Here is a 24,538-nt window from a genome sequence, read left to right on the forward strand (position 1 = left end):
TTTTAACTAATATTATTTAATAAAGAATATTTTGGTAAATTTTTTTATTTATATATATTTTTTACTAAGTGTCAAATGATCAAAACAAATATCCAAATATAATGTGATGATCCAATAAGGAAAGTACACATAACACACATAAATTAAAGGTAAAGAGTGACACGTTAACACTTCATGCATCTAATAAAACGTGTCATCTTTTCTGTTATATCCTTTCGGTTCATGCACATCTTTATTTTGTTTTTCACTTTAGGGTTCACTCAGATTCACCTAATATAAAAACTTAACCTGATTGTCTGACATCAACTTTTGCCGTACAAAAGGTTGTTTGAGTGAGTGAGAGAATCATTGTTCAAGAACTGAAGAAAAATAATAATGGCCATGATCATGAGCATGATGAGGGTTGCATTTGATATCCCATCTGATATGGAAAAAAATATGGCTCATGATCATGCACAGGTTGTTCCTATAACACTCTTTGTCGCTGTTCTTTGCCTCTGTTTACTCATTGGTCACTTGCTTGAAGAAAGTCGATGGGTTAATGAATCTATTGTTGCCATTTTTGTTGTAAGATCCATACTCGTTATGAAATCTATAATTTCTATTTCTGTTAATATTGCTGTCTCATCATAATTCTTGTTGTCTGTTTTATTGCACATAAGCCATTTGTTGTTAATCATGAACCGTTGAAAATTTAGTTGATTTCACTGATAAATCTGTCATGAACATATACAAATCGACACTGATAATAATTTTAGAAAAAATAAGTAAATTGAACGTAATTATATTCTGATACATGTCAGACACCAGACACTTCTTTGTTCAGAGGTCTCGGTGCTAATAATATACTCTATGCCTCTAACATATTCACTTTGGTAGGGGTGCATTGCTGGAGTGGTTATATTGTTAATAACTCAGGGAAAAAGTTCTCGAATCCTTACATTTAATGAAGAAGTATTCTTCATATATCTCCTTCCTCCTATAATATTCAATGCAGGGTAAAACTTTCTCTCTTGTTTCAGACTTGAAGCATCTCTAGACATTCCAAAATTTGATGTTTTTGAGTTATCTTTTCTGACAGATTTCAGGTGAAGAAGAAACAGTTCTTCCACAACTTTTTGACCATCATGCTGTTTGGAGTGGTCGGTGTTTTCATTTCAACATCTATTATTACTGGTGGTAATGACTGGTCTTTTAGTTTTTCTCTTTAGTGAAGTGTGTAACTTTATTATTTCGATTTCGATAATTTTCATGGATTCACCTTACATTTGGTTCACCTAGGCAGCTGGTGGCTGTTTCCCAAGTTGGGCTTCCCTTCCCTTACAGCGCTAGATTATCTCGGTAAGATTAACTGCATCATCTCAATATTATGCAAAAACACATACAATATTTTTAATTGGTTGGTACATTTCAAGTGTAACATTATTGTAAATTGGACAGTAGCATTTAAATACAAACCCTAATCTTAAATGCTAAGCTTGAGTAACTGAAAGATACTGCACTGCAGTCAGTCTGTAGTTGGACACGTAGGAACAATAATTTCGTGATTAAATCTCGTCTGTTCTTTGTTTGTGTTTTTCTTATCTATTTTCTTTTGAATCGGAGTTGTTGTTCTAAAAATAATGATCGATAATCTATATATACGTATTTGGTTAACAATTTGCTTATCTTAATTTGATTCAGCTTTAGGAGTAATTTTCTCCTCAACCGACACAGTATGTACGCTACAGGTTGGTTAGATTTGTGAATAGCTTTATCCATTTAATTATATATCCACATGATCTTAGTTTAAATACTGCATTTGGAGGCTCTTGTAGGTTCTTAATCAAGAAGCTACTCCTTTACTATACAGCTTAGTCTTTGGGGAAGGAGTGGTAAACGATGCAACATCAGTTGTACTCTTCAATGCAGTCCAAAAGCTTGATGTTTCAAGACTTGACGGCAAGGCATTCCGTGTTATCGGTGATTTCTTGTATCTATTCGCAGCAAGCACTGCGCTTGGAGTCATAGTGAGTATTGTTAATGAGCATTGTAGGCAACAAATGACCAAGATATGTTTTTTCAAGTGTTATTAGCTGAATTCACGGCTTCCTATAAATTCTTTAGTTAGTCGATCGCATTACGCTCGTAGTTTTTTCTCGGGAATTCCTGTTTACTTCGATGAATTTTTGTTTATGCAGGCTGGACTTGTCACAGCATATATCTTGAAAGCGTTAACCTTTGGAAAGTATGTACATTTTTATCTATAAGTTCTGTAAAACTAGTATTTAAAGATTGATCTGAAATGTAAACATCAAAGCTCAACAATCCCATTTCATATTCTTGAGTTATGAAGGTGAAAATTTGAGGACAAGTTAACAAATTTTCCCCTGCATATGCATGCAGACATTCAAGTGTTCGTGAAATTTCAATGATGATGTTAATGGCATATCTATCCTACATGCTGGCAGAGGTATTGGATGCTCACTTATTTTGTCTTTTATTGATTTCGCACCAGTTACAAGCCTAAAGAACTAAGGCCCAGTTTGAATAAACAACTTAGTTAAGCACTTAAAATATAAGTGCTTATTAAATACTAGTAAGCTCTTATGTATAGCTATTTCTACAACAAAAGATAAAATAAAGTTAAACTATTTCAATTTACCTATAAGTTGTTTCATAAGTTCCATGATCTATTTTGATTGACTTATTTTGAGCTTATCTACTTACATAAATTTTGTGAGACTATTTCCGTGAATTTATGAAAACAATTTTACTTTATTTTATCTTTTGCTGTACAAATACCTTATGTAAGCTTATACATAAGTGCTTATCAACTGCTTTCGCTATAAGCTGCAAATGAGCTATTTATCGAATTTTTATACCAGTATTTATAATGGCTGAAAAAATCAAATAAGTTTGTCAAAACAGACAGTCATATAACTTAGAGATTTTTGCTTTTTATTAAGTTTAGATACTTTTTTTTTTCCACCATCCATCTAAACTGAAAATTCTTATACAGCTACTTCAACTAAGTGGAATCCTCACTGTTTTCTTTTGTGGAATATCAATGTCACACTATGCATGGCATAATGTGACTGAAATTTCAAGAACCACAACCAGGTATTTGGTTAGTCCATGGTAGAGTTTAGTAATTTCCAGACTCAAGGTCTTAGATTTCTGATTTTGGTTTCTCTTCTCCAGGCATGTGTTTGCAACAATGTCGTTTATTGCGGAAACCTTCATATTTCTTTATGTGGGTATGGATGCCCTTGACATTGAAAAGTGGAGGATGACCCATTTAAGGTACTATACTTCTCTACGACTCTATACAATTAAGTGTATCTTTGGTTCTGCGATGATTAAAACTGATTTTGACTAAAATAAATTTGTAAAATTGACCTTGTGTTTCTAATATCGTCTTCAAAATAACTTGGGAGATTCATTGCAACATAAATATTTTCTTGTCAACTTCATTGCAGATTTGGAAATTTGTTGGGAATTTACAGTTGCTTAATCTTCTTAATATTGCTGGGGAGGGCTGCATTTATATTCCCCCTCTCCGCACTTGTCAATTATATGAATAGGCGCGTCGAAGAAACACCGGGTATCACATTACAACACCAGGTTACTCTTCCTGTTTTATATGATAGTCTTATAGTGTCACAGTTATCTGAGAAAATTAGATCGGTTTCTTATGTTTTGTGAATGATACAGATAATCATTTGGTGGGCTGGACTAATGAGGGGAGCAGTCTCCATCGCTTTGGCTTTCAAACAGGTATGTTCATGACGTTTTCATTTCTAGACATTGTCGTTAGAATGAAATTTATACCAGTGTAGCATAATGAGCCATTGAATTTTCATTTTTTTTATGCAGTTCACCTTCTCTGGGGTTACTTCAGACCCGGTTAAAGCGACAATGATTACCAACACCATTATTGTTGTACTTTTCACTACACTGGTGAGTTGTTATTCTCCTTCGATAGATTTGATAGAGGATGGTTGTCTAGATTATATTTTATAAACCGGCCTAGAAATCGGTCTGTTATGCCCTCATTTTTAAAATAATGATCTAACGTGTGACATCAGTTTTTTTCCCTATATGCTCTTAATCTTAGTAGCAACAGATAACAACTTAGGAATGCTCATGATGGAGCTATAAGAGATTAATTTTCCAGAGTTTATCATCAAGCAAATTATCTTTCATTTGATTATTCTCAGAATGTTTCAATATAACTAAAATGATGGCATTGCAGGTGTTTGGTTGTCTCACAAAACCACTTATTAGATATCTTCTTCCCCACCATGTAAGAAGGATAAACACCAGACATGAAGAATCATCGGAGCCGGGGTCACCAGTTGGGGACTTGAATCTACCTTTGCTATCCTTCCATGAGTCAACAGAAACCAACATTAGCCGCGCAAAGGAAAGCCTATCCATGTTAATAGGAAGTCCTGTGTACACCATACATTACTATTGGAGGAAGTTTGATGATGCGTACATGAGACCTATATTTGGAGGACCTTGCTCTAACCCTGACACTTTAGAGTGCTAGCAAAGCAATTCAACAAATCATATTGGATATCTAAGAGATGCACTTGAAAGTTGGAAAACAAATGATGAACTTCTATAGTCCATTTTTGAAGATTAAGCGGCTTCAACGCGCATTCAACGCCACTGTTTTGGAATGCAGTAGCAACTCAGGGACGAATATCACATAAAAGCGTGAACTTGAAGCTCTAAGGTAGTAGTTAGTTTCTTAAGACATCAATGGTTTTCTATATACCATCTCCTTGTGTTTCTAAATGTGCTTTCATGCGGATTTTATAGAAGTCAATATTCTCTAGAAAATAGAGGGGGTTTGTTGCTACTACCACCATCTTTGAAAACCGGGTTTGCGCTTGCGGAAGCCATCTTCTGGATCTAAGGAGCAGGTTACCAATAACCCGCTCTTATGCCAAATATAAGTTGAATATGCGCCTAAGAGAGGGGTGAATTAGGTTCTTTGAACACTTTTTCCGGTTTTATGAAAATTTGTTCTTTCTTTTCTGGTTTGATTATGCAATGAAACGGTAAAGTGCATAAAGTCAAGAACACCAAGATGTAAAGTGGTTTCCCTCACAATTCGAGAGTACTCCAGTCTCCTTACCACATGTAAGACATTTTATTATAGTTAGATTTTATGGACAAGACAACCTAGTCTTTCTATACAAACTCTAACAACAATACCAAGAACAATTCTCTTGTATTTTTCACTAAGTCCACTAAGAGAACAATCCTCTCTCAATGACTCTCTTGTTTTCAACAATCCTAGACAACAGGATAATAAGAACAATATGAATTTTTACAAGTTTTTGACAGATGTAATAATTATATCAATCTATTAATTGATCTTCTCCTTTTAAGTAATCAATTTTCTTTATGACATACAAGTGTTTTAAGAATGATATGGATGAAACTATATGAATGTATATTGTAATTATGTGTAGAAAATTTCCCAGAAAATTTAATCAAGAACACTTGATAGAATTTTAAAAGATGAAGAGAAAAGAATTGTTTGAAATATTTGTGTGAAGGAGGTCACTTCAAATTCTGAAAATATGACTTATATATAGCCCTTAGACATATTTCTAAATGGTCATAATTCATTAATGGATGTCATGCTTCATGAACACATTTCAGAAAAGGTTTTCATGAAAGAATGCATTTCTTTGTGTCACTGGTTCAATGGTAATCGATTATCCAATATGGTGTAGTCGGTTACACCTGAGCCAACGTTAAAATTTTTGAATTTTTTTACTGTGTAATCGATTACCCGGAACATGGTAACCAATTACCTGCTGCAAAACTTGTCACAGGAGACAGCACATACAACTGGTAATCGATTACCTCAAACTTGTTAACCGATTACCATCAAGGAAGAATGACAGAATACAGTGAAAAATGAAGTGTAATGTCAAAACCGATTACCATCAAGGCAGAATGACAGAATACAGTGAAAAATGAAGTGTAATGTCAAATGAAAATATTTAAGAGGCCTAAATGAAACATGATATGTATGTATGAAAAACCTTGAGCACTTGAATTAACATAGGGAGGTTGAGAACTTTATACCTTAATAATTTAATCAAATCAATAGAAATATTCAAGACTTTGAATTCTTTTATAAGTGAAGTTTGGCTTGAGCTTTAGTCTTGAACCATTCTTTTTACGATGCACATTTGCTTGTAGAGCATGTCTTCATCAAAAACACTTTGAGAAGTTTGTCTTCACAATTTCTTGTATTTTTCTCACCGTCAGTTGAAATTAGATCAGCTCTAATATCTTATTTTAGTACTTAATCATGTAAGAGTATAAGATGTTTGAGAAAAATGGTTGATCATTAAAATGTTAATGTTGAAGAAACAACTATTCCTTACTAAGTCAAACCTCTAATGTTTATTTCCCACATATTTGACCATTGAAAATATAAACTTTTATGTTTCTTCATATTTCTAGATTAGAAACTACGGTATTTGGTAGTTAAAGGTTATACGCATCTCAAAGATGATGAGGGAAATTATATGGATATGTTTGATATAAACCCTGAGGAAAAAAAGTGAACTCAAACCACATAAAAAGGCCATAAGAGTATACAAGATTCCTTACAATAAATCAACAAAGTTTATTATGATTCTTTGTGTCTCAAATATGAAGGTAAGAAACAATTAGAAGAGTTAAAAGATTTTTTTTAAACGTAGTATGAGTTATTTAAGATGAAAGAAGATGAAGATGTGGAAACCATATTTTCTAGATTTCTAACTATAGCTTTTGAACTTAAATTTTTGAATAAATGTTATACCAATCGCTTATGACCATGTAAAGAAAATTCTCAAGAGTCTTGTAAATAAATGAAGAACAAAGATAATTGTCATTCAAGATGAAAAAGCCATATACATCTAATCTCTTGAAAATCTAATCAGAAACCAACATTATCCGCGCAAAGGAAAGCCTACCATACATTACTATTGGAGGAAGTTTGATGATGCGTACATGAGACCTATATTTGGAGGACATTGCTCTAACCCTGGCCCTTTAGAGTGCTAGCAAAGCAATTCGACAAATCATATTGGATATCTATGAGATGCACTTGAAAGTTGGAAAGCAAATGATGAGCTTCTGTAGTCCATTTTTCAATATTAAGTGGCTTTAATGTGCATTCAACGCCACTGTTTTGGAATGTAGTAGCAAGTCAGGGACGAATATCAGATAAAAGCGTTGAACTTGAAGCTCTAAGGTAGTAGTTAGTTTCTTAAACTGATCAACAGTTTCCCATATACCATCTCCTTGTGCTTCTAAATGTGCTTTCATGCGGATTTTACAGAAGTTAAAATATTCTCTAGAAAATAAAGGGGGTTTGTTGCTACTACCACCATCTTTGAAAATCGGGTTTGCGCTTGCGGAAGGTTACCAATAACCCGCTCTCATGCCAAATGTAATTTGAGTATGCGCCTAAGAGGGGGTAAATGAGGTTCTTTGAACACTTTTTTCGGTTTTATGAAAACTTGTTCTTTCTTTTTAGGTTTGGTTATGCATTGAAACGGTAAAGTGCATAAAGTAAAGAACAACAAGACGTAAACTGGTTTCCTTCACAATTCGAGAGTACTCCAGTCCCCTTACCACATGTAAGACATTTTATTATAGTTAGATTTTAAGGACAAGACAACCTAGTCTTTCTATACATACTTTAACAAGAATACCAAGAACAAACCTCTTGGATTTTTCACTAAGTCCACTAAGAGAACATTCTCTCTTAATGACTCTCTTGTTTCAAACAGTCCTGGACAACAGGATAATAAGAACAATATGAGTTTTTACAAGTTTTTGATAGATGGAATAATATATCAATCTATTAATTGATCTTCTCCTTTTAAGTAATCAATTTTCTTTATGACATACAAGTGCTCTAAGAATGATATGGATGAAACTATATGAATGTATATTGTAATTCTGTGTAGAAAGTTTCACCAGAAAATTTAATCAAGAACGCTTGAGAGAATTTTAAAAGATGAAGAGAAAATAATTGTTTGAAATATTTGTGTGAAGGTGGTCACCTTAAATTCTGAAAATACTCTCATGGAGCCGAGCAAATACTGAATTTATTTTTTGGATATCAATCGAATTGGGATATGGAATATCATACTATACTAATAGTATACATAGAATTCATTTTTTTTAGATTGTAAAAAATACCCCGACCCGAAGTTTACGTGAAAGTTATCCATTTGTTTCCATGATATTACAAGTTTAATTCTATTTGTTTTGTTGGAAATTCTAATTGGAGTATCCAATTTCCTCTTTTCATAATAGGTATTTCATAGACGTAGTTAGGTAAAATTTCATGTGATTCGGTAAAGTAAAACGAACAAAAATTCCATTATTGATAAATCTATTCATGATATTCGATGAAGAATGACAGCAAATAATGGGATATTTTCTATTAAAAAAGGGGGGAAATAAAAAATGCTTGGAGTTGGGAATGAAGGAATGTCTACACTATCCGGATTGAATCAAATACAATTTGAAGGATTTTGTAGATTCATTGATCGGAGCTTAATAGAAGAACTTTTAAAGTTTCCAAAAATTGAAGATACAAATCAAGAAAGTGATTTTCAGTTATTTGTGGAAACATATAAATTAGTAGAACCCTCAATAAAAGAAAAATATGTTGTATATGAATCATTTACATATTCCTCTGAATTATATATATCCGCGAGATTAATTTGGAAAAACAGTCGGGATATCCAAGAACAAATTATATTTATTGGAAACATTCCTCTAATGAATTCTCTGGGAACTTTTATAGTAAATGGAATATACAGAATAGTAATCAATCAAATATTGCACAGCCCCAGTATTTATTATCGGCCTGAATTGGACCATAACAGAATTTCAGTTTATAGTGGCATAATAATATCAGATAGGGGAGGAAGATTAGAGTTAGAAATTGATAGAAAAGCAAGGACATGGGCTCGTGTAAGTAAACAGAAAATATCTATTCTAGTTCTATCATCAGCTATGGGTTCGAATTTAAGAGAAATTCTTGATAACAATTGTTACCCTGAAATCTTCTTGTCTTTCCTCAATGAAAAGGAGGGGAAAAAATAGGGTCAAAAGAAAATGTCATTTTGGAGTTTTATCGACAATTTGCTTGTGTAGGCGGAGATCCCATATTTCCTGAATCTTTATGTACGAAATTACAAACAAAAAAATTTCAACAAAGATGTGAATTAGGAGGAATTGGTCGGTGAAATATGAATCGAAGGCTAAATATTGATATACCTGAGAACAATACATTTTTGTTACCGCTAGATATATTGACAGATGCAGATCATTTGATTTGAATGAAATTTGGAATGGGTACACTTGACGATATGAATCATTTGAAAAATAAACGTATTCGTTCCGTAGCGGATCTCTTACAAGATCAATTTGGATTGGCTCTCGTTCGTTTAGAACATATAATTATAGGAACTATCTGTGGAGTAATTAGATCTAAATTGAGACGAACTCCTCATAATTTAGTGACTTCAACGCCATTAACAACCACTTATGAATATTTTTTTGGATTACATCTGTTATCTCAAGTTTTAGATATAACCAATCCATTGACCCAAATAGTTCATGGAAGGAAATTGAGTTCTTTGGGTCCTGGAGGATTAACGGGACGAACTGCTAGTTTTCGGATACGGGATATCCATCCTAGTCACTATGGACGCATTTTTCCTATTGACACCTCCGAAGGAATCAATGTCGAACTTATTGGATCCTTGGCAATTCACGCAAGGATTGGTCGTTGGGGGTCTATAGAAAGTCCATTTTATGAAATTTTTGAGAGATAAAAAAGAATATGAATGCTTTATTTATCACCAAGTAGAGATGAATACTATATGGTAGTGACGGGACATTTTTTAGCACTGAATCGAGGTATTCGGGAGGAGCAAATTGTTCCAGCTCGATACCGTCAAGAATTTCTGACTATTGCACTCCTCAGAATTTCTGATTTGCTCTACTGGGGATTTGTAGTGGGGATGAACCGGCGAAGCTTCAAAGTATTTTTCCCTTCCAATATATTTCTATTGGAGCTTCCCTCATTCCTTTTATCAAGCATAATGAGGCGAATAGAGTTTTAATGAGTTCTAATATGCAACGTCAATCAGTTCCTCTTTCTCGGTCCAAAAAATGCATTGTTGGAACTGGATTGGAACGCCAAGTGGCCTTAGATTCGGGAGTTCCCGCTATAGCTGAACACGAAGGAAAGATTGTTTATAATAATACTCATAATATTCTTTTATTTGGAAGTGGGAATGCTCTAAGTATTCCATTAATTATATATCAATGTTCCAACAAAAATACTTGCAGGCATCAAAAATCTCAGGTTCAGAAAGGTAAATGCGTAAAAAAGGGACAAATTTTAGCAGATGGTGCTGCTACAGTTGGTGGTGAACTTGCTTTGGGAAAAAACATATTAGTAGCTTATATGCCATGAGAAGGTTACAATTATGAAGATGTCGTACTCATTAGTGAGTGTATGGTCTATGAATATATTTATACTTCTTTTCACATACGGAAATATGAAATTCAGACTCATGTGACAAGCCATGGTCCTGAAAGAATCACCAATCAAATTCCACATCTAGAAGCCCATTTACTCCGAAATTTAGACAAAAATGGAATTGTAATTCTGGGATCTTGGGTAGAAACGGGTGATATTTTAGTGGGTAAATTAATGCCTCAAATGGCAAAAGAATCCCCCCATACTTGAACTAAACATTGGCCCCAATGTTTACGAACAAGGACGAAGGAGGTAACTCACATCACTCAACTAAGGAGGCGGGGGCGGGATATGCAACATCAATTACTGCATCATGAGGATCATTTCATCCAACGTTGCCCCTTGTCGGGCTTACTCGATGCCTTGCCGTGTTTGCTCGGTCCTCGGGTCACCGAGCTCGATTTGTACCCAGGCCCATTGATCGGGAGACCAGGAAGAGGATCTTGCTTCCTGATGGATATGTTCCAGAGGTGGGGGGTACCAACTGCTCTTGAGGCTCTGCCTCTTATGCTTTTGTTGCATCCGCATGGTCACCTGCAAACTGCTCACCTGTAGCAAAGTGCTCAGCGTCGTAGCCTTCTTCAGTGTCGGGGTCAACACTCACATATGGCCAGTTTACACAGTCAGTAATACTAACTCTTTCCAGATCTGGAAGAGCCATAATAAACCGTTTATGAATTAGAATATAATAGTAAGTGGGTGCAACGAAAATCATACATTGTCGTATCAGAGCTGCCATGTCAACTTTGGTCTTACCTTCCATCGGAGTGTCTTCAAGTAAAACCGCCTGATACCCAAAATGTTCCACAATCTGGTGATCATGCCTCCAACGGAGATGCCCCTGGAGTCCTCTCGACCAACTCTGCCCAAATAATCAGTTGCAAAGGCAGCCATATTGATGGCCTTGTTTTGCACCATCAAGTACATAAAAAATAACTCCCACTGAGTTGCCACCCTCGTGTTATCACCCCGTCCGAACAGGGTGTGTGCCAAGCCCTTATGGGCATAGCAAAAACATGGGTTCTGGATGCCGAAGGCTTTAGCACCCTTGGAGGTGTAATCAGTTCTCCCTGTGATGGCAATACAGAAATCTTTTGGCAAAAACCCATCCGGGACCGCCCCCGGTCCGTACAGCGGGAGTCGGAGGATTCCTGCCAATTCTGCCACACACAATTCATGATAATTATTAAACAGACGGAAACATAATTTCCCAAAATAATACCTGGTTGTGTCAACCCGTCTCTTTTTGAGTTGGAATTCCAGCGTGCTTAAAAATTCGAGCGTGATGCGCTTATACGTCAACGCTTCAAGGCTCATGAATTCCAGCATCCCCAATACGTGGAACATCATGTCCATCTCAATTTTTAGCCCTAATTCATTCTAGGTTTGCTCGTACATATACTTGGTAGGTGTGAGCTTTCGCTTCCGGTGAACGTGATACCTCTTTTCCTGCTCTGGATTGTTGAATAGAATGTTGTGCGGATTCGGGTTCTGGATGGGTCTCTTTCGTGACCTCGACATCTCGGCCAGTTACTGCTTTCCAGTCAAAATACTTCCCAGGGGCATTTTGGACCTGCAAAAAAACGAAATTTCGGATTTTTGGAAATAGAAAATTTTGAAACCGTGGTTAGGACGGGGGCGGAAAATGGAGTAAGAGTTGTGAAGGAGGTTTTTGCGATGAGGTAATGAAGGTGGTAAAGGTGGGAGCTTTTAGTGGGAAGGTTTAATGGAGGTTGAAGAGGATTTAAGAGAAAAAGTGTGAGGAAGATGAGATTGTGAGAGAGAAGGATAAATTAGTGGTTAAAATCTGATTATGGGGAATGGGGATAAGTGGGTAATGAGTGGTTAGTGGTTAATTAAGATGGTGGGTCCCACAAAATTTCAAATTTATCAAAAAAAATTGAATTTCGTCTGCCTAACACAGGCCGTGTCAGTTGACACGGCCGCCCGTGTTAGGCTACTGTTCAAAGAGACCGTTACACGCTTCTTGACACGGGCGACCGTATCAGGCCACTATCACAACCCCCAAAAAATCACCCTTCAGTGCTCCTGACACGGGCCGTTTCAGCTGACATGGGCGACCGTGTCAGGCCACAATTTTACTTTTGTTTTTCAGTCTTTTCCAAGATCCTGACACGGGTGCCCGTGTTAGACTGCAATTTTTCCCGATTTTTGGATCTTCCATTCCTTTTATCCTTAGGTATCGTTCTTCCCTTCAACACGACTTTTGTATTTATTGAAGTGCTTTTCCCCTCCTTTGTAGAGCACTGTGTAAACCTACAAAACATACACACACTGATTAAATTTAAAATTGCATGGGTTCCCTTCCATGAAGCGCTTCGTTTAACGTTGCATGGCTCGACGGTCCTTCCTCTTTTTAGGTAAGACAAACTTTCTCTATCAGACCACCCTACTGCCCTTGTAGGTACGGTTTAACTCTCTGCCCATTTACTTTAAACGTGTCTCTGTTTGTCGGGTTTCTAAGCTCAATGGCTCCATTCGGAAATACCTTATGTATCACAAAAGGTCCCGACCATCTCGACCTTAGTTTTCCAAGGAACAACTTCTACCTGGAATTAAATAATAACACCAGTTATTCTTCCTGAACTTCTTTCTTCTGAATGCGCCGGTCATGCCATGTTTTCGTTTGTTTTTTGTATATCTTGGCATTCTCATATGCTCGATTCCTGAATTCTTCTAGCTCTTGTAATTTAAGAATCTGGGATTTCCCCGCTTTGGAAAGATCATAGTTTAGAAATTTGGTACCCCACAATGCCCCATGCTCGAGTTCGAGCGACAAATGGCAAGCTTTACCATAGACCACTATGTATGCCCATAATGAGTCCTCTAACTTGATCGACCAATCCTTTCACGATGTGCGGACTGTATTTTCTAGAATCTACTTTATCTGCCAATTCGATATTTCAACATGTCCACTTGTCTGAGGATGGTACGGTGTGGTGATTTTATGCTTGACATTGTATTTCCTTAATAGGTTCTCCATCAGCTTGTTCAGAAAATGGGTACCTTCATCACCAATTAGTGCCCTTGGTACCCCAAACTGAGCGAAGATGTAATTCTTTAGGAAATTGATCACCACTTTAGCGTCATTCGTGGGTAATGCTACGACTTCCACCCATTTTTGACACATAGTCAACTACGACCAAAATGTACTGCTTTCCAAAGGACGGTGGAAAGGGTCCCATAAATTCTATTCCCCACACATCGAACAGTTCTACCTCCAACATGGCATTCTGAGGCATATGATCTGTTACCTGTCCTCTGACATTTGTTGCATTCTTTTACTATCCCTTGTGCATCTTTGAACAATGTAGGCCAGTACAGTCCAGACTAGAGGACTTTTTCTTCTATTCTATCTCTGCTAAAGTGTCCTCCATATTCTGAGTTATGACAATTGCTATGGATATCCCTTTGTTCTTCCTCTAGAACACATCTCCGCACCAACCCATCTATTCCCTTTTTGTACAGGAGCGGATCGTCCCACACATAAAACCTGCAATCATGCAAAAAAAAATCCTTTTGTTAAAATAAAAATCATCAAGTATTAGTCCACCTACCACAAAATTCGCGTAATCAGCGAACCAAGGGATATCGTAACGGCTAGGATATGTTCGTCGGTGAACTCGTCTATGATGGAGTGTCTTTCTTCTGTTTCTTGTATCGGAGTCATCCGAGACAAGTGATCTGCAACAGTGTTTTCACTCCCCTTTTTGTCTCTTATTTCCAAGTCAAACTCTTGTAAAAGTAGAATCCATTGCAGCAACCTCGATTTTGATTCCTGTTTGGTAAAAATATATTTTAAAGTTGCATGGCCAGTATACACAATTACCTTTGATCCCAACAAATAGGATATGAACTTATCAAAAGCATAAACAACTACAAGGAGCTCTTTCTCGGTGATTGCATAATTCATTTGAGCGGGGTTCAATACCTGGCTTGCATAGTAGATCACATCCAGGAGCTTCGCTTTTTGTTGTCCTAACACTGCCTCTACTATCACTTGCATCACACATGATCTCAAAAGGGAGAGACCAATCAGAGGCAATAACTATGGGGGCAGACACAAGTTCCTTCTTCAGGGTCTCGAAGGCTTCGCTGCACTTTTTGTCAAAAAGGAAAGGTGTGTCCTTCACCAGTAGGCTAGTTAGTTGTTTTGCGATCTTGGAGAAATCTCTTTTGAACCTGTGGTAGAACCCTACATGTCCCAAGAAGCTCCGGATGCCTTTTTCATTCACCGGTGGTGGTAAATCAACTATTACCTCCACTTTTGCTACGTCCACTTGGATGCCTCAGTTGGAAATCTTGTGTCCTAATACTATCCCTTCACGTACCATAAAATGGAACTTCTCCCAATTTAGGAACAAATTTGTTTCCTGACATCTTTCTAACACAAGGGACAAGTTAGTTAAACATTTATCGAAAGAAGAATCGAACACCGAAAAGTCATCCATAGATACTTCCATATGCTTTTCGAGCATGTCAGCAAAGATTGATGTCACACACCTTTGAAAAGTGGCAGGTGCGTTGCACAATCCAAATTGCATTCTTCTGTAAGTGAAAACACCATAGGGGCATGTGAAGGCGGTCTTCTCTTGATCTTCAGGAGCCACAACAATCTGATTGTATTCCGAGTACCCATCGAGGAAATAATAGTAGTCATGATCGACTAACCTTTCCAACATTTTATCAATGAATGGTTGGAATTAACTCTCCAACCTGTAACAGTTCTGGTTGGAATTAACTCATTCTTCTCATTTTTAATCATTGTAGATCCCCCTTTTTTGGTACCACATGGACTGGACTCACCCATGAGCTGTCGGAAATAAGGTAAATTAATCCCGCATCCAACAATTTTACAACCTCTTTGCGTACCACTTCTTTCATGGTTGGGTTAAGTCTTTGTTATGGTTGCACCACCGACTTAAGATCTTGTGCATGCAAATTGTCGGGCTTATACCTTTCAAATCCTCAATTGCCCATCCAATTTCACCCTTGTAATTTTTTAGCACTTGAATGAGTTCTGCTTCTTGGACACTTTGTAAACTGGCGTTGATAATAGCTGGCCATTTTTTTTCAGTATCTAGTGTAACACAGTGGGAGAACTGACTTTAGTTAAATGTTGCGGATAGCAAGAGTCGCCACCGACTTTTATTTTATCCAAAAGGAAAGGACATAAAAGAACAGGAAAGACCTTAAAAAGATTTTGAGTTCGGGGGGTAGGTTATACAAAGGGAAGGTATTAACACCCTTTATATCCATGGTTATCCATGGGCTCTTAGTTACTTAGCTCACTTTGTTTGTTTGCAAGAGTGTAGTGTGTGATTAGAAAAATTTCTTTAAGTACTTTGTAATGACCCTCGTATGGGTGTATACAAAGCCTAGTTTAGAAATTGTGAGGTGTAAAAGTAATTTTGAAAAGTGTGAGCAAGTAACTATGAGATACCTACCCTAGATTAAGTCTTTCGTGTTCTCGTATATTCTTTCAATGGTAAGACTGTCCCTATTATTAAGGAATAGGTAGTCATTACCTTGGATGTGTTTAAGGGACGGGCGTAGGGTCATCGTATGGTCAATGAAGGCAACATAAGGGGTGTCTTTAGCAACTCGTAGGGACTATCATCATATTTACCGAAGGGACAAGATCATTATATCGTAGGCAACCTCGTAGGGACTTGATCTTTTAAGTTTATAAGGACTTGATGATTTTTCTGTTTGAAGGGACTTTGCTTAAGACACCCCTATTTTCGAGGGACTTGACCATTTAAAGAAGGCAACCAAGAGGAATATCCTAGGAAGTACAGATGGCGATCAAAGATCGACCTACGTGTGTGAGTGTTATTTTTCAGATATTTGTCTTGAATTTAATTTTCTAAGTTCAATTATTTACAGTTAGTTTTTTGCACTCCCTAAATTACTAACCACGCAATAAATATTTACAAAAATAAAAGCAAGAAAAATAAATTCCTAAACTATTACATGGCTATGAGACAGATACATAATAATCAGGCGAGAAAGAATAAATTTACAACCTATACATTTGTTCCTAATATTATAAATAAAACAAAATTAAAATAAGGAAAATAATGAAGCAAAAATAGAATAGATAAAAGCAAATAATAATAAAATAATAAATAAACAATGGTAATAAAGCAATAATAAAATAACAATAATAATAAAGTGATAATAAAAAGGTTAGAATTTTAAAAGAAATTATTTTAGGTTAAACAAGTTAGATTTTTTTTTAGAAGTTATTAGAAAAATATGAGTTTAAAATAAATTAGTAATAATAAAAGAATTTAAAATACATTAATGTACAAATTATAAATAAAAGAGTTATATGAAAAATATTAAGTTAGTTATTTACAAAATAAATAAAGATTATAGAAAATATCAAATTATTAGATTAATAGGTTTATTATTATTATTCAATTAGAAAAATGGTCAATTAGATTTTATTTACAAAATATATAAGGATTTATTATTATAAGTAAGTAATAAAAAAGTTATTAAAATAGTTAGTATTTATTATTTATTTACAAAAATATAAAGGTTATAGAAAAATATTGAATAATTAATTTAGTAGGTTTTCACGCCCTACATTACTAAACCACGCAGTTAATATAGGATCAATGGCAGGAATTTAAATGGCAGAAAAATGAATGGCAGAAAAATAAAATGGCAGAAAATAAAATCCTAATTATTACAACGCTTTGGTGCAGTTACATAATAAAGATGGCGAAAAGTAAAACTGAAAATATTACAAGTTAAAACTTAAAATATTACAAGGGCGAAGCAGTTACAGTGTATGAATAACATAAATAAGAGTGAAAATAGGAAATAATAATAAGGTTTGTTAAGGTTTAAGAAAAGGTTTATGATTTAGAGGAAACAACACGGTTAAAGTTTTAGGTTTGAAATTTAGAGTTTGTGACGAAATTGTCAGGGTTTAGGAAAAATCAGGGTAGTTAGTTATGAAAAAAATGTGCAGATCTAAATATATGTATATAAAAAAAAATATGAATTAAAAAAACACACTGCGTTGCTAGCGCAAAATTGCGATCATCGCAACTGGATCGGATAACACAAATGTCACGCCTCATACACGTATATGTGAAAACGGCGTATTGACACGATCCGATCCGAAAACATAATCAAATTATAACATAAAATAGAAATATATATATATATATATATATATATATATATATATATATATATATATATATAATATATATATATATATATATATATATATATATATTATATATATATATATATATATATATTATATATATATATATATTTAACACACTAGTTACATATATGAACATGTATTTGAAATACAGTAACAAATATATCAACAAAATAGATAAAGTATATATCATATATAAACTATTACCAAACTGTGTGTACGATAGTATAGATCAGCCACTCTCAGTTTCTCTTTTTTTGTTCTGTCTTTTGGCCTCCCTCTATCAGTCATGCTAGTAATATATATAGGAACAAATTAGGTTAATGATAATGGGCCTAAGTTTATTTTGATACCCAATATTAAATTAAAAACTGAATAAAGTTAAATAATTAAAATAGTTAAAATTAAAATAAAAACTAATTAACCTATTTATTTATTCTAGACTCAATATAAAAATAAATAGACTAAAAAAATAAAAGTCGGGCACCAAAATGCTCGAAAAAATAAAATGAACACGTCAAAATAATCAGCGCGAAATAAATGACTCGGAAAAATACAGCGTTTGGTCGGATTTTGAAATAAAAATTATGACCGTTTAAACTGCTCAGACTGATCAACATATGACCAAAAATAGTCGTAAAAATATTTTTAGCATGTCAAATTAAACCACGTGAACCGCAGATTAATGTTACCGACATTTGCAAACTTAAACTTGACATTTTTTTGTTGACTAATTTTAGGCACAGTTAAAAAGTTAATTTGACCAGTCTGTTTGTAAATTCCGAGAAATTATTCCGGCTAATATTAAGACAGAAAAAAATGTTATGCTATGAAGATGATGCAAATGAATGTGAAACAAAAAATTGATTAGAGTTAAAAATAGAGGGCAAATTTTGGGGTGCAACAGCTGCCCCTGTTCAATTTTCTGAAACCTGAGGAGTTAGATTGGCCTGTGTGCCATTCGTGACTTGGAAGGTTGAAGGGGATTGAACACAAAAGCCCAAAAATTTGCACTCGCCGGTGCGTAAAGTAACACTGATGACTGGTTGTATATGCTTAAGTGGGCTTGAAGATGCCACTTGGAAGAACTGGAGATGGGCTTATAGATGCCATCCATAATATCAGGAGGTGATAATATCTTGATGTTGATACTGGATATCAGTACTAGGTCTTCGTATAGGCCGTCTCTGAATCGTATCTAAGAACATACTTTTAATTTAAGTGTCAGAACCAAATCTTCGTGGCGATTTCTTTCTGAATTAAGTATCAGCACTAGACCTTCGTATTGATCGTCTCTGAACTGTTTTGAATTGTTGAATAGACCAGTAGAAATAAATCTTCGTGATGATTATCTCTTCTGGAAATATCCTGGATTAGGGAATAGATCTTCGTATAGACCGTTTGCCTAATATCCAAGAACAAAAGAGTGTCAGGATGAAATCTCCTGAAAATATCCTGGACTAGGGAATAGATCTTCGTATAGACCGTTTGCCTACTATCCAAGAACAAAAGAGTATCAGGATTAACTTTCCTGAAAACATCCTGGACTAGGGAATAGATCTTCGTATAGACCGTTTGCCTACTATCCAAGGACACCTTGAGTAATGATTAAGTATCAGCACTAGATCTTCGTATAGATCGTTTCTGACCTGTTGTGAATTGTTGATAGTATTTTATCTGTATATAACCATCCTGCAAGGAAAAGGTTAGTTTATGCAATATGTATGCATGCATGGCATGGTGCATCTAAGTAAATGTATTATGCACTTATGGATATGCCATGGTATGATGTAAATGATATATGTATGAATCATGCGGCCTGAAGCGTCCGGATATCTTTGTATAACAACTGCTGGCTAGGGAAAATAAATCCCGATTCGTTGCTGAAGAATATGAGGAACTCGTTCCCGTCTTGTTTGATAGTATAGTATTTGTCACTTCCCGTATTCGTTCGTCGTACTTCTATTGAAGGAATAAGTTCCTGAGTATCCCGATTGAGGATAAAAGAGATGGACATAAATTCAAGGGGAGATGTAATTCGAAGCATCTATAAAGATAGATTTGCTCTACTGGGGATTTATAGTGGGGATGAACCGGCGAAGCTTCGTTGAACTACTACCCTCGTTCGTCCTTAGTAAATACTATTACTGCATTTTATGCATTTCTGGTAAACATCAATCGTATTCAAAAGCATACATACATTCAAACACAACCAATGGACGTTTTCGCTTATGTAAATAGAGTAAAAGTAAATCTGGATTCAAAGATGAAATTTTATTTATATCACAAAGTGACCTATACATAGGCAAGTTTGTATAAGGAGACAGAAATCCTAGTAAGAGGAATTCGTCGTAAATTTTTTATAAAACAAAGAAAACAGCTATGTGAAAAATGATCCTATTGAGTTTCAATTCTACTATTGCCATTATCTTCAAATATCTCATCTTCTGCTGTTGAGACAGAAACGATTGGATTGATCTTTATCTGTTTGAACTTGATTTAGGTAGCACCATCAGTTGAAGTTACATGAGTGATCCAAACGAGACATAGTCATACGCTTTAATCCCTAACTTTTGCCTGGATTGCCCTTTCAGGTTTTCAATCCACCGGGATACCCTTTTTTGCCCAAGCCGCCTTTTCAAGTTTTCGACTTGCCGGGTGTACATTTTTTTTATATATATCCCTAATTTTTGCCCGAACCCTTTTGGTTTGCTGGGATGCCCTTATTTTTGCCTAGGCCAGTCAACCTAGCGGGTCTCTTTTTATGCGTAGTATTTTTTAACTATGTCTGCATTTACAGGCTGTGGAAAGTCTTCACCATCCATAGTAGTAAGCATCATGGCACCTCCTGAGAATACTCTTTTGACCACAAATGGTCCTTCATATGTAGGAGTCCACTTGCCCCTAGGATCACCCTGTGGTAGTATGATACGCTTGATTACCAAGTCACCAGCCTGATATACCTTTGGCTTAACCTTCTTATTGAAAGCTTTGGTCATTCGTTTCTGGTACATCTGACCATGACAAACAGCTGCCAACCTCTTCTCATCAATCAAATTTATCTGGTCAAGTCGAGTCTGAATCCACTCATCTTCATCCAAGCCTGCATCCTTCATGATTCTTAAGGAAGGGATCTGAACTTCAATGGGCAGAACTGCTTCCATACCATAGACTAAGGAGAATGGGGTTGCCCCTGTTGAAGTACGTATTGTAGTACGATAACCATGAAGAGCAAATGGTAACATCTCGTGTCAATCCTTATAAGTAACAGTCATCTTCTGTAGAATCTTCTTAATATTCTTATTAGCAGCCTCCACGACGCCATTCATCTTTGGCCGGTACGGAGAAGAGTTATGGTGTTTTATTTTGAACTGCGTGCAGAGTTCAGCAATCATCTTGTTGTTCTTCCGGAGAGAGCAGGTTTCTCAGATGTATATTTGATAAGATCCATCTTAGAAATCAATAAAGTGGTATGATTCAACATATACTGTCTTAGTCGGCGAGCAGCCTAAGCCAAAGCATAGCAAGCTTTCTCGAGTTGGGAGTATCTTGTTTCACAGTCGGTACCTTTTGCTAAGGTAGTATATTGCATGCTCTTTTCGACCAGACTCGTCATGTTGCCCCAACATACACCCTATTGAATTTTCTAACACGGTCAAATACATGATTAGAGGTCTTCCTTCAACTGGTGGCATCAGATTTATAGGTTCTTGGAGATACTTCTTGATTTTGTCAAAAGCTTCTTGACATTCATCATTCCATATCATCTCTTGATTTTTCCAGCGAAAACCTCTACATAGTCACGTAACATCCGACTCAATCTTTCTTTGACACTGTTTTCCAAGCCTGCTCCTATTTTGACTTCTTTCTTGTCTACTTCAGTACCCAGATTTACAACCTCAATTGATTCCTCATGCGGCTGTGTAACTTTCTCTTCTTGTTGTAATAACCTAGAAAGCTCTACAGGTACTTCACAATCTTCATCCTTTCCATCTTCAGCTTGATAGATCGGATTCTCGAAATTATAATTGGCAATAGTAGAACTGTTATCAAAAGGATCCAGGGTGGATGAGGATCTGCATTTTAGTGATGTGGGTGTGTGTAAGAACACATAGCTGATGAAATAAAATAAAAGAAAAACAAAGAGCCCAATATTTACGAAAACGAAACGTCCATTGATTTTTATTGAATGAAGTATGCAAATGAAATGACATCCCGAAACAAGCATACCATTGTGCCCCGGGTAAGGCACAAGGCTTAAAAATAACAACGCAGTAATAGTATTTACTCCTGACTAAAGGAGATAGGAATAACGTCTTCAGTCTTCCAATTGTTGAGCCCATCACCCACAGTAGGAAAAATCCAGTTATCCAGATTGTAGTCTTCAATATAGTCACCCATAACATTGATTTGATCCTTCATGTTCCCTTGATTGGTGATACGAACAGCACGAGCACGACGAACAGCCTTCTGGGACTCTGCAGTGAAACCCAAACCAAACTTGTCAGACTTGTAAGGAATGTCGGGAATCTGACCCCAAATAGTACAACCACCTTCTTCAACCACAGCTCTAGCATCTTTGAGGAAAGCCATTGTAGGAGGTACTCTGGTAACCACAAGAACTCTTTTAACCACAGGAGGAGCTTCAGTAGCGGGAACGACCCAAGGAACTACTTCAAATGTCTGGCAAGGAGTCTCAACATATTCACCTTCCACTTCAACATACTTAAATGTATTCACATGACTGACCATATATTCTTCCTCTCCATAAACAGTTACGATCTTTCCCTTCACTGGATATCTCAGCTTCTGATGTAGAGTGGAGGTCACAGCACCTGCCCCAGGGATCCAGGGGCGCCCAAGCAAACAAGAGTACGCAGGACGAATATCCATTACATAGAAGGTAGAATCGAAGACTTGAGAGCCTACTTTGATCGGGATATCTATTTCTCCATGCACCACTCTTCTTGAACCATCAAAGGCTCTCACCACCATATTACTTGGTCTTAACACAGCATCTTTAGGACTGAGCTTGTTCAAAACCTCTTTGGGAAGTACATTCAATGAAGAGCCATTGTCTATCAACACATGAGTCAAGGTAGTGCCCCTACATTCAATGGAGACATGTAAAGCTCTGTTATGGTTTCTTTTGGCAGGAGTCAAGTCAGCATCAGAAAAACCTAACCCATTATCATAAGTCAGATGTGCAACACAATTTTCAAATTGATCCGCAGAAATTTCATTTGGTACATGAGCAGTCCTTAAGAATTTGATCAAGGCTTTAGCATGAGCCTCAGAACACAGCAACAAAGACAACATGGAAATTTTGGAGGGAGTATGCCCCAACTGGTCAACAATATCATAATCACTCTTACGAATGATCTTCAGCACTTCTTCCATCTGTTTAGAGAGATTTTCAGCAGTCGGTGCTTCAACTTGCACAGGTTCAACCACAGGACCTTTGCCTCGAGCATCAGTACTTGGCTCAGAAGTTGAGGTTGTAGTTGGAAGAACTGTATTTTTTGAGGTAGCTGGAGGAGGGAAAATTCTTCCACTTCTGGTGATCTTACTAGATCCAGCAATATTATCAACATCAAGGTTATCATCAGTAACAGGTGTATCAGTCAAAGGTTCCTGCTTAACACCATGGATATAAACATCAGAACCGTAATTCCAGGGTATAGCTTTATCCGAAGTATAAGGAATAGGGCCAGGAGTGGTAAAAATCATGGGAGGCACTCTAACTTCAGCAACAGTCTTCACCAGGCCTTCAGCAGTAATTTTGATAGGACCCTTGGAAGTGATCTTGACAGGGCCTTTGGAGGTAATCTTCACTGGCACTTTATCAACCATATCCACATCTTCAAACTTCTTACCTCGAGTTAGGTGTTCACACATACTTTCCACAGAAGGAGTTCTCTCAAACAATATAGTGTAATTGTCCATGAGGCGTTGAATACCATCTTTCAACTTCCAGCAGCTATCAGGTTTGTAGGCACAATAAAAACAGTCTTCGTTGCAACCTGGAAAGAATCCAGCCTGCACCAGCTTCTTCTTGATAATAGATAAGGGAGTAGTCACATCTGCTACTGAGGAAACATATGAAACTTCATCAACAACATTAACAGTCTTCTCATGATTGGGCATGGGAGCAGTAATCACATTTGGATTCCCAGGAGGGTCAAATTCAATCTCCCCAGCTTCAATCATATCTTGAATCTTATTTTTCAGCACCCAGCAATTGTTGGTGTCATGTCCCGGACAATTAGAATGATAGGCACATCGTGCATTAGGATTGTACCGAGGAGAGGAAGTATTAGGATTCTGAGGAGGGTCCTTCAAAGTAATGAGTTCCCCTTTCAACATGTGTTGCAAGGCTTGGGCCAGTGACATGTTGATCTTGGTGAATTGTCTTCTAGGCTTCTGTTGATTGCTCTGTGGTAGCTCTGGTGTTGCAGGAGTAGGATTAGAAATGTGAACTACTCCTACGGATTGGTGACTTCTGTTACGGCCAGGTTGACCATACACAGCATTAGACTCCTTCTTTCCACTAGGGGGCTTCTTTACAGTGCTTGATGAAGAGGCACCCACCTGTATCTTACCACTTCTTATACCACTTTCCACACGCTCTCCAGTCATTATCAGCTCAGTGAAACCAGATGATGAGCTTCCAATGAGGTGACTATAGAAAGGACTATTCAGCGTACTCATAAACATATCCACTAGCTCCCTGTCAGTCAGAGGAGGTT

The 24,538-nt window shown here is 36.4% G+C and overlaps 2 protein-coding genes and 1 pseudogene across 3 annotated transcripts; all 3 read left to right on the forward strand.

Moving 5' to 3' along the window:
* The first annotated feature begins 256 nt into the window (after positions 1-256).
* On the forward strand, positions 257-5,027 carry LOC127084824 (sodium/hydrogen exchanger 4). 2 transcript variants are annotated; one of them, XR_007788801.1, is made up of 15 exons: positions 257-567; positions 880-998; positions 1,082-1,179; positions 1,282-1,341; positions 1,684-1,730; positions 1,818-2,009; positions 2,181-2,227; positions 2,386-2,452; positions 3,002-3,102; positions 3,184-3,285; positions 3,462-3,606; positions 3,697-3,759; positions 3,859-3,942; positions 4,238-4,726; positions 4,813-5,027. XR_007788801.1 is itself a non-coding variant. In XM_051025344.1 (14 exons), the coding sequence occupies exons 1-14, from the start codon at positions 376-378 to the stop codon at positions 4,535-4,537; spliced, it is 1,617 nt and encodes a 538-aa protein (XP_050881301.1). In that variant the 5' UTR covers positions 257-375; the 3' UTR covers positions 4,538-5,027. The 2 variants fall into 2 exon arrangements, 1 of the variants encoding a protein (XP_050881301.1); XM_051025344.1 differs by having other exon boundaries at positions 4,238-5,027.
* A 3,406-nt stretch (positions 5,028-8,433) lies between these two features.
* LOC127080780 (DNA-directed RNA polymerase subunit beta-like) lies at positions 8,434-9,957 on the forward strand (annotated as a pseudogene).
* A 208-nt stretch (positions 9,958-10,165) lies between these two features.
* LOC127080781 (DNA-directed RNA polymerase subunit beta) lies at positions 10,166-10,510 on the forward strand. The gene has a single exon (XM_051021080.1). It carries the CDS (start codon positions 10,166-10,168, stop codon positions 10,508-10,510), a length of 345 nt encoding a protein of 114 aa, XP_050877037.1.
* Positions 10,511-24,538: the final 14,028 nt, after the last annotated feature.

The sequence above is a fragment of the Lathyrus oleraceus genome, chromosome 5 (genome assembly GCF_024323335.1).
Source record: "Lathyrus oleraceus cultivar Zhongwan6 chromosome 5, CAAS_Psat_ZW6_1.0, whole genome shotgun sequence".
NCBI classification, from domain to species: Eukaryota; Viridiplantae; Streptophyta; class Magnoliopsida; order Fabales; family Fabaceae; genus Lathyrus; species Lathyrus oleraceus.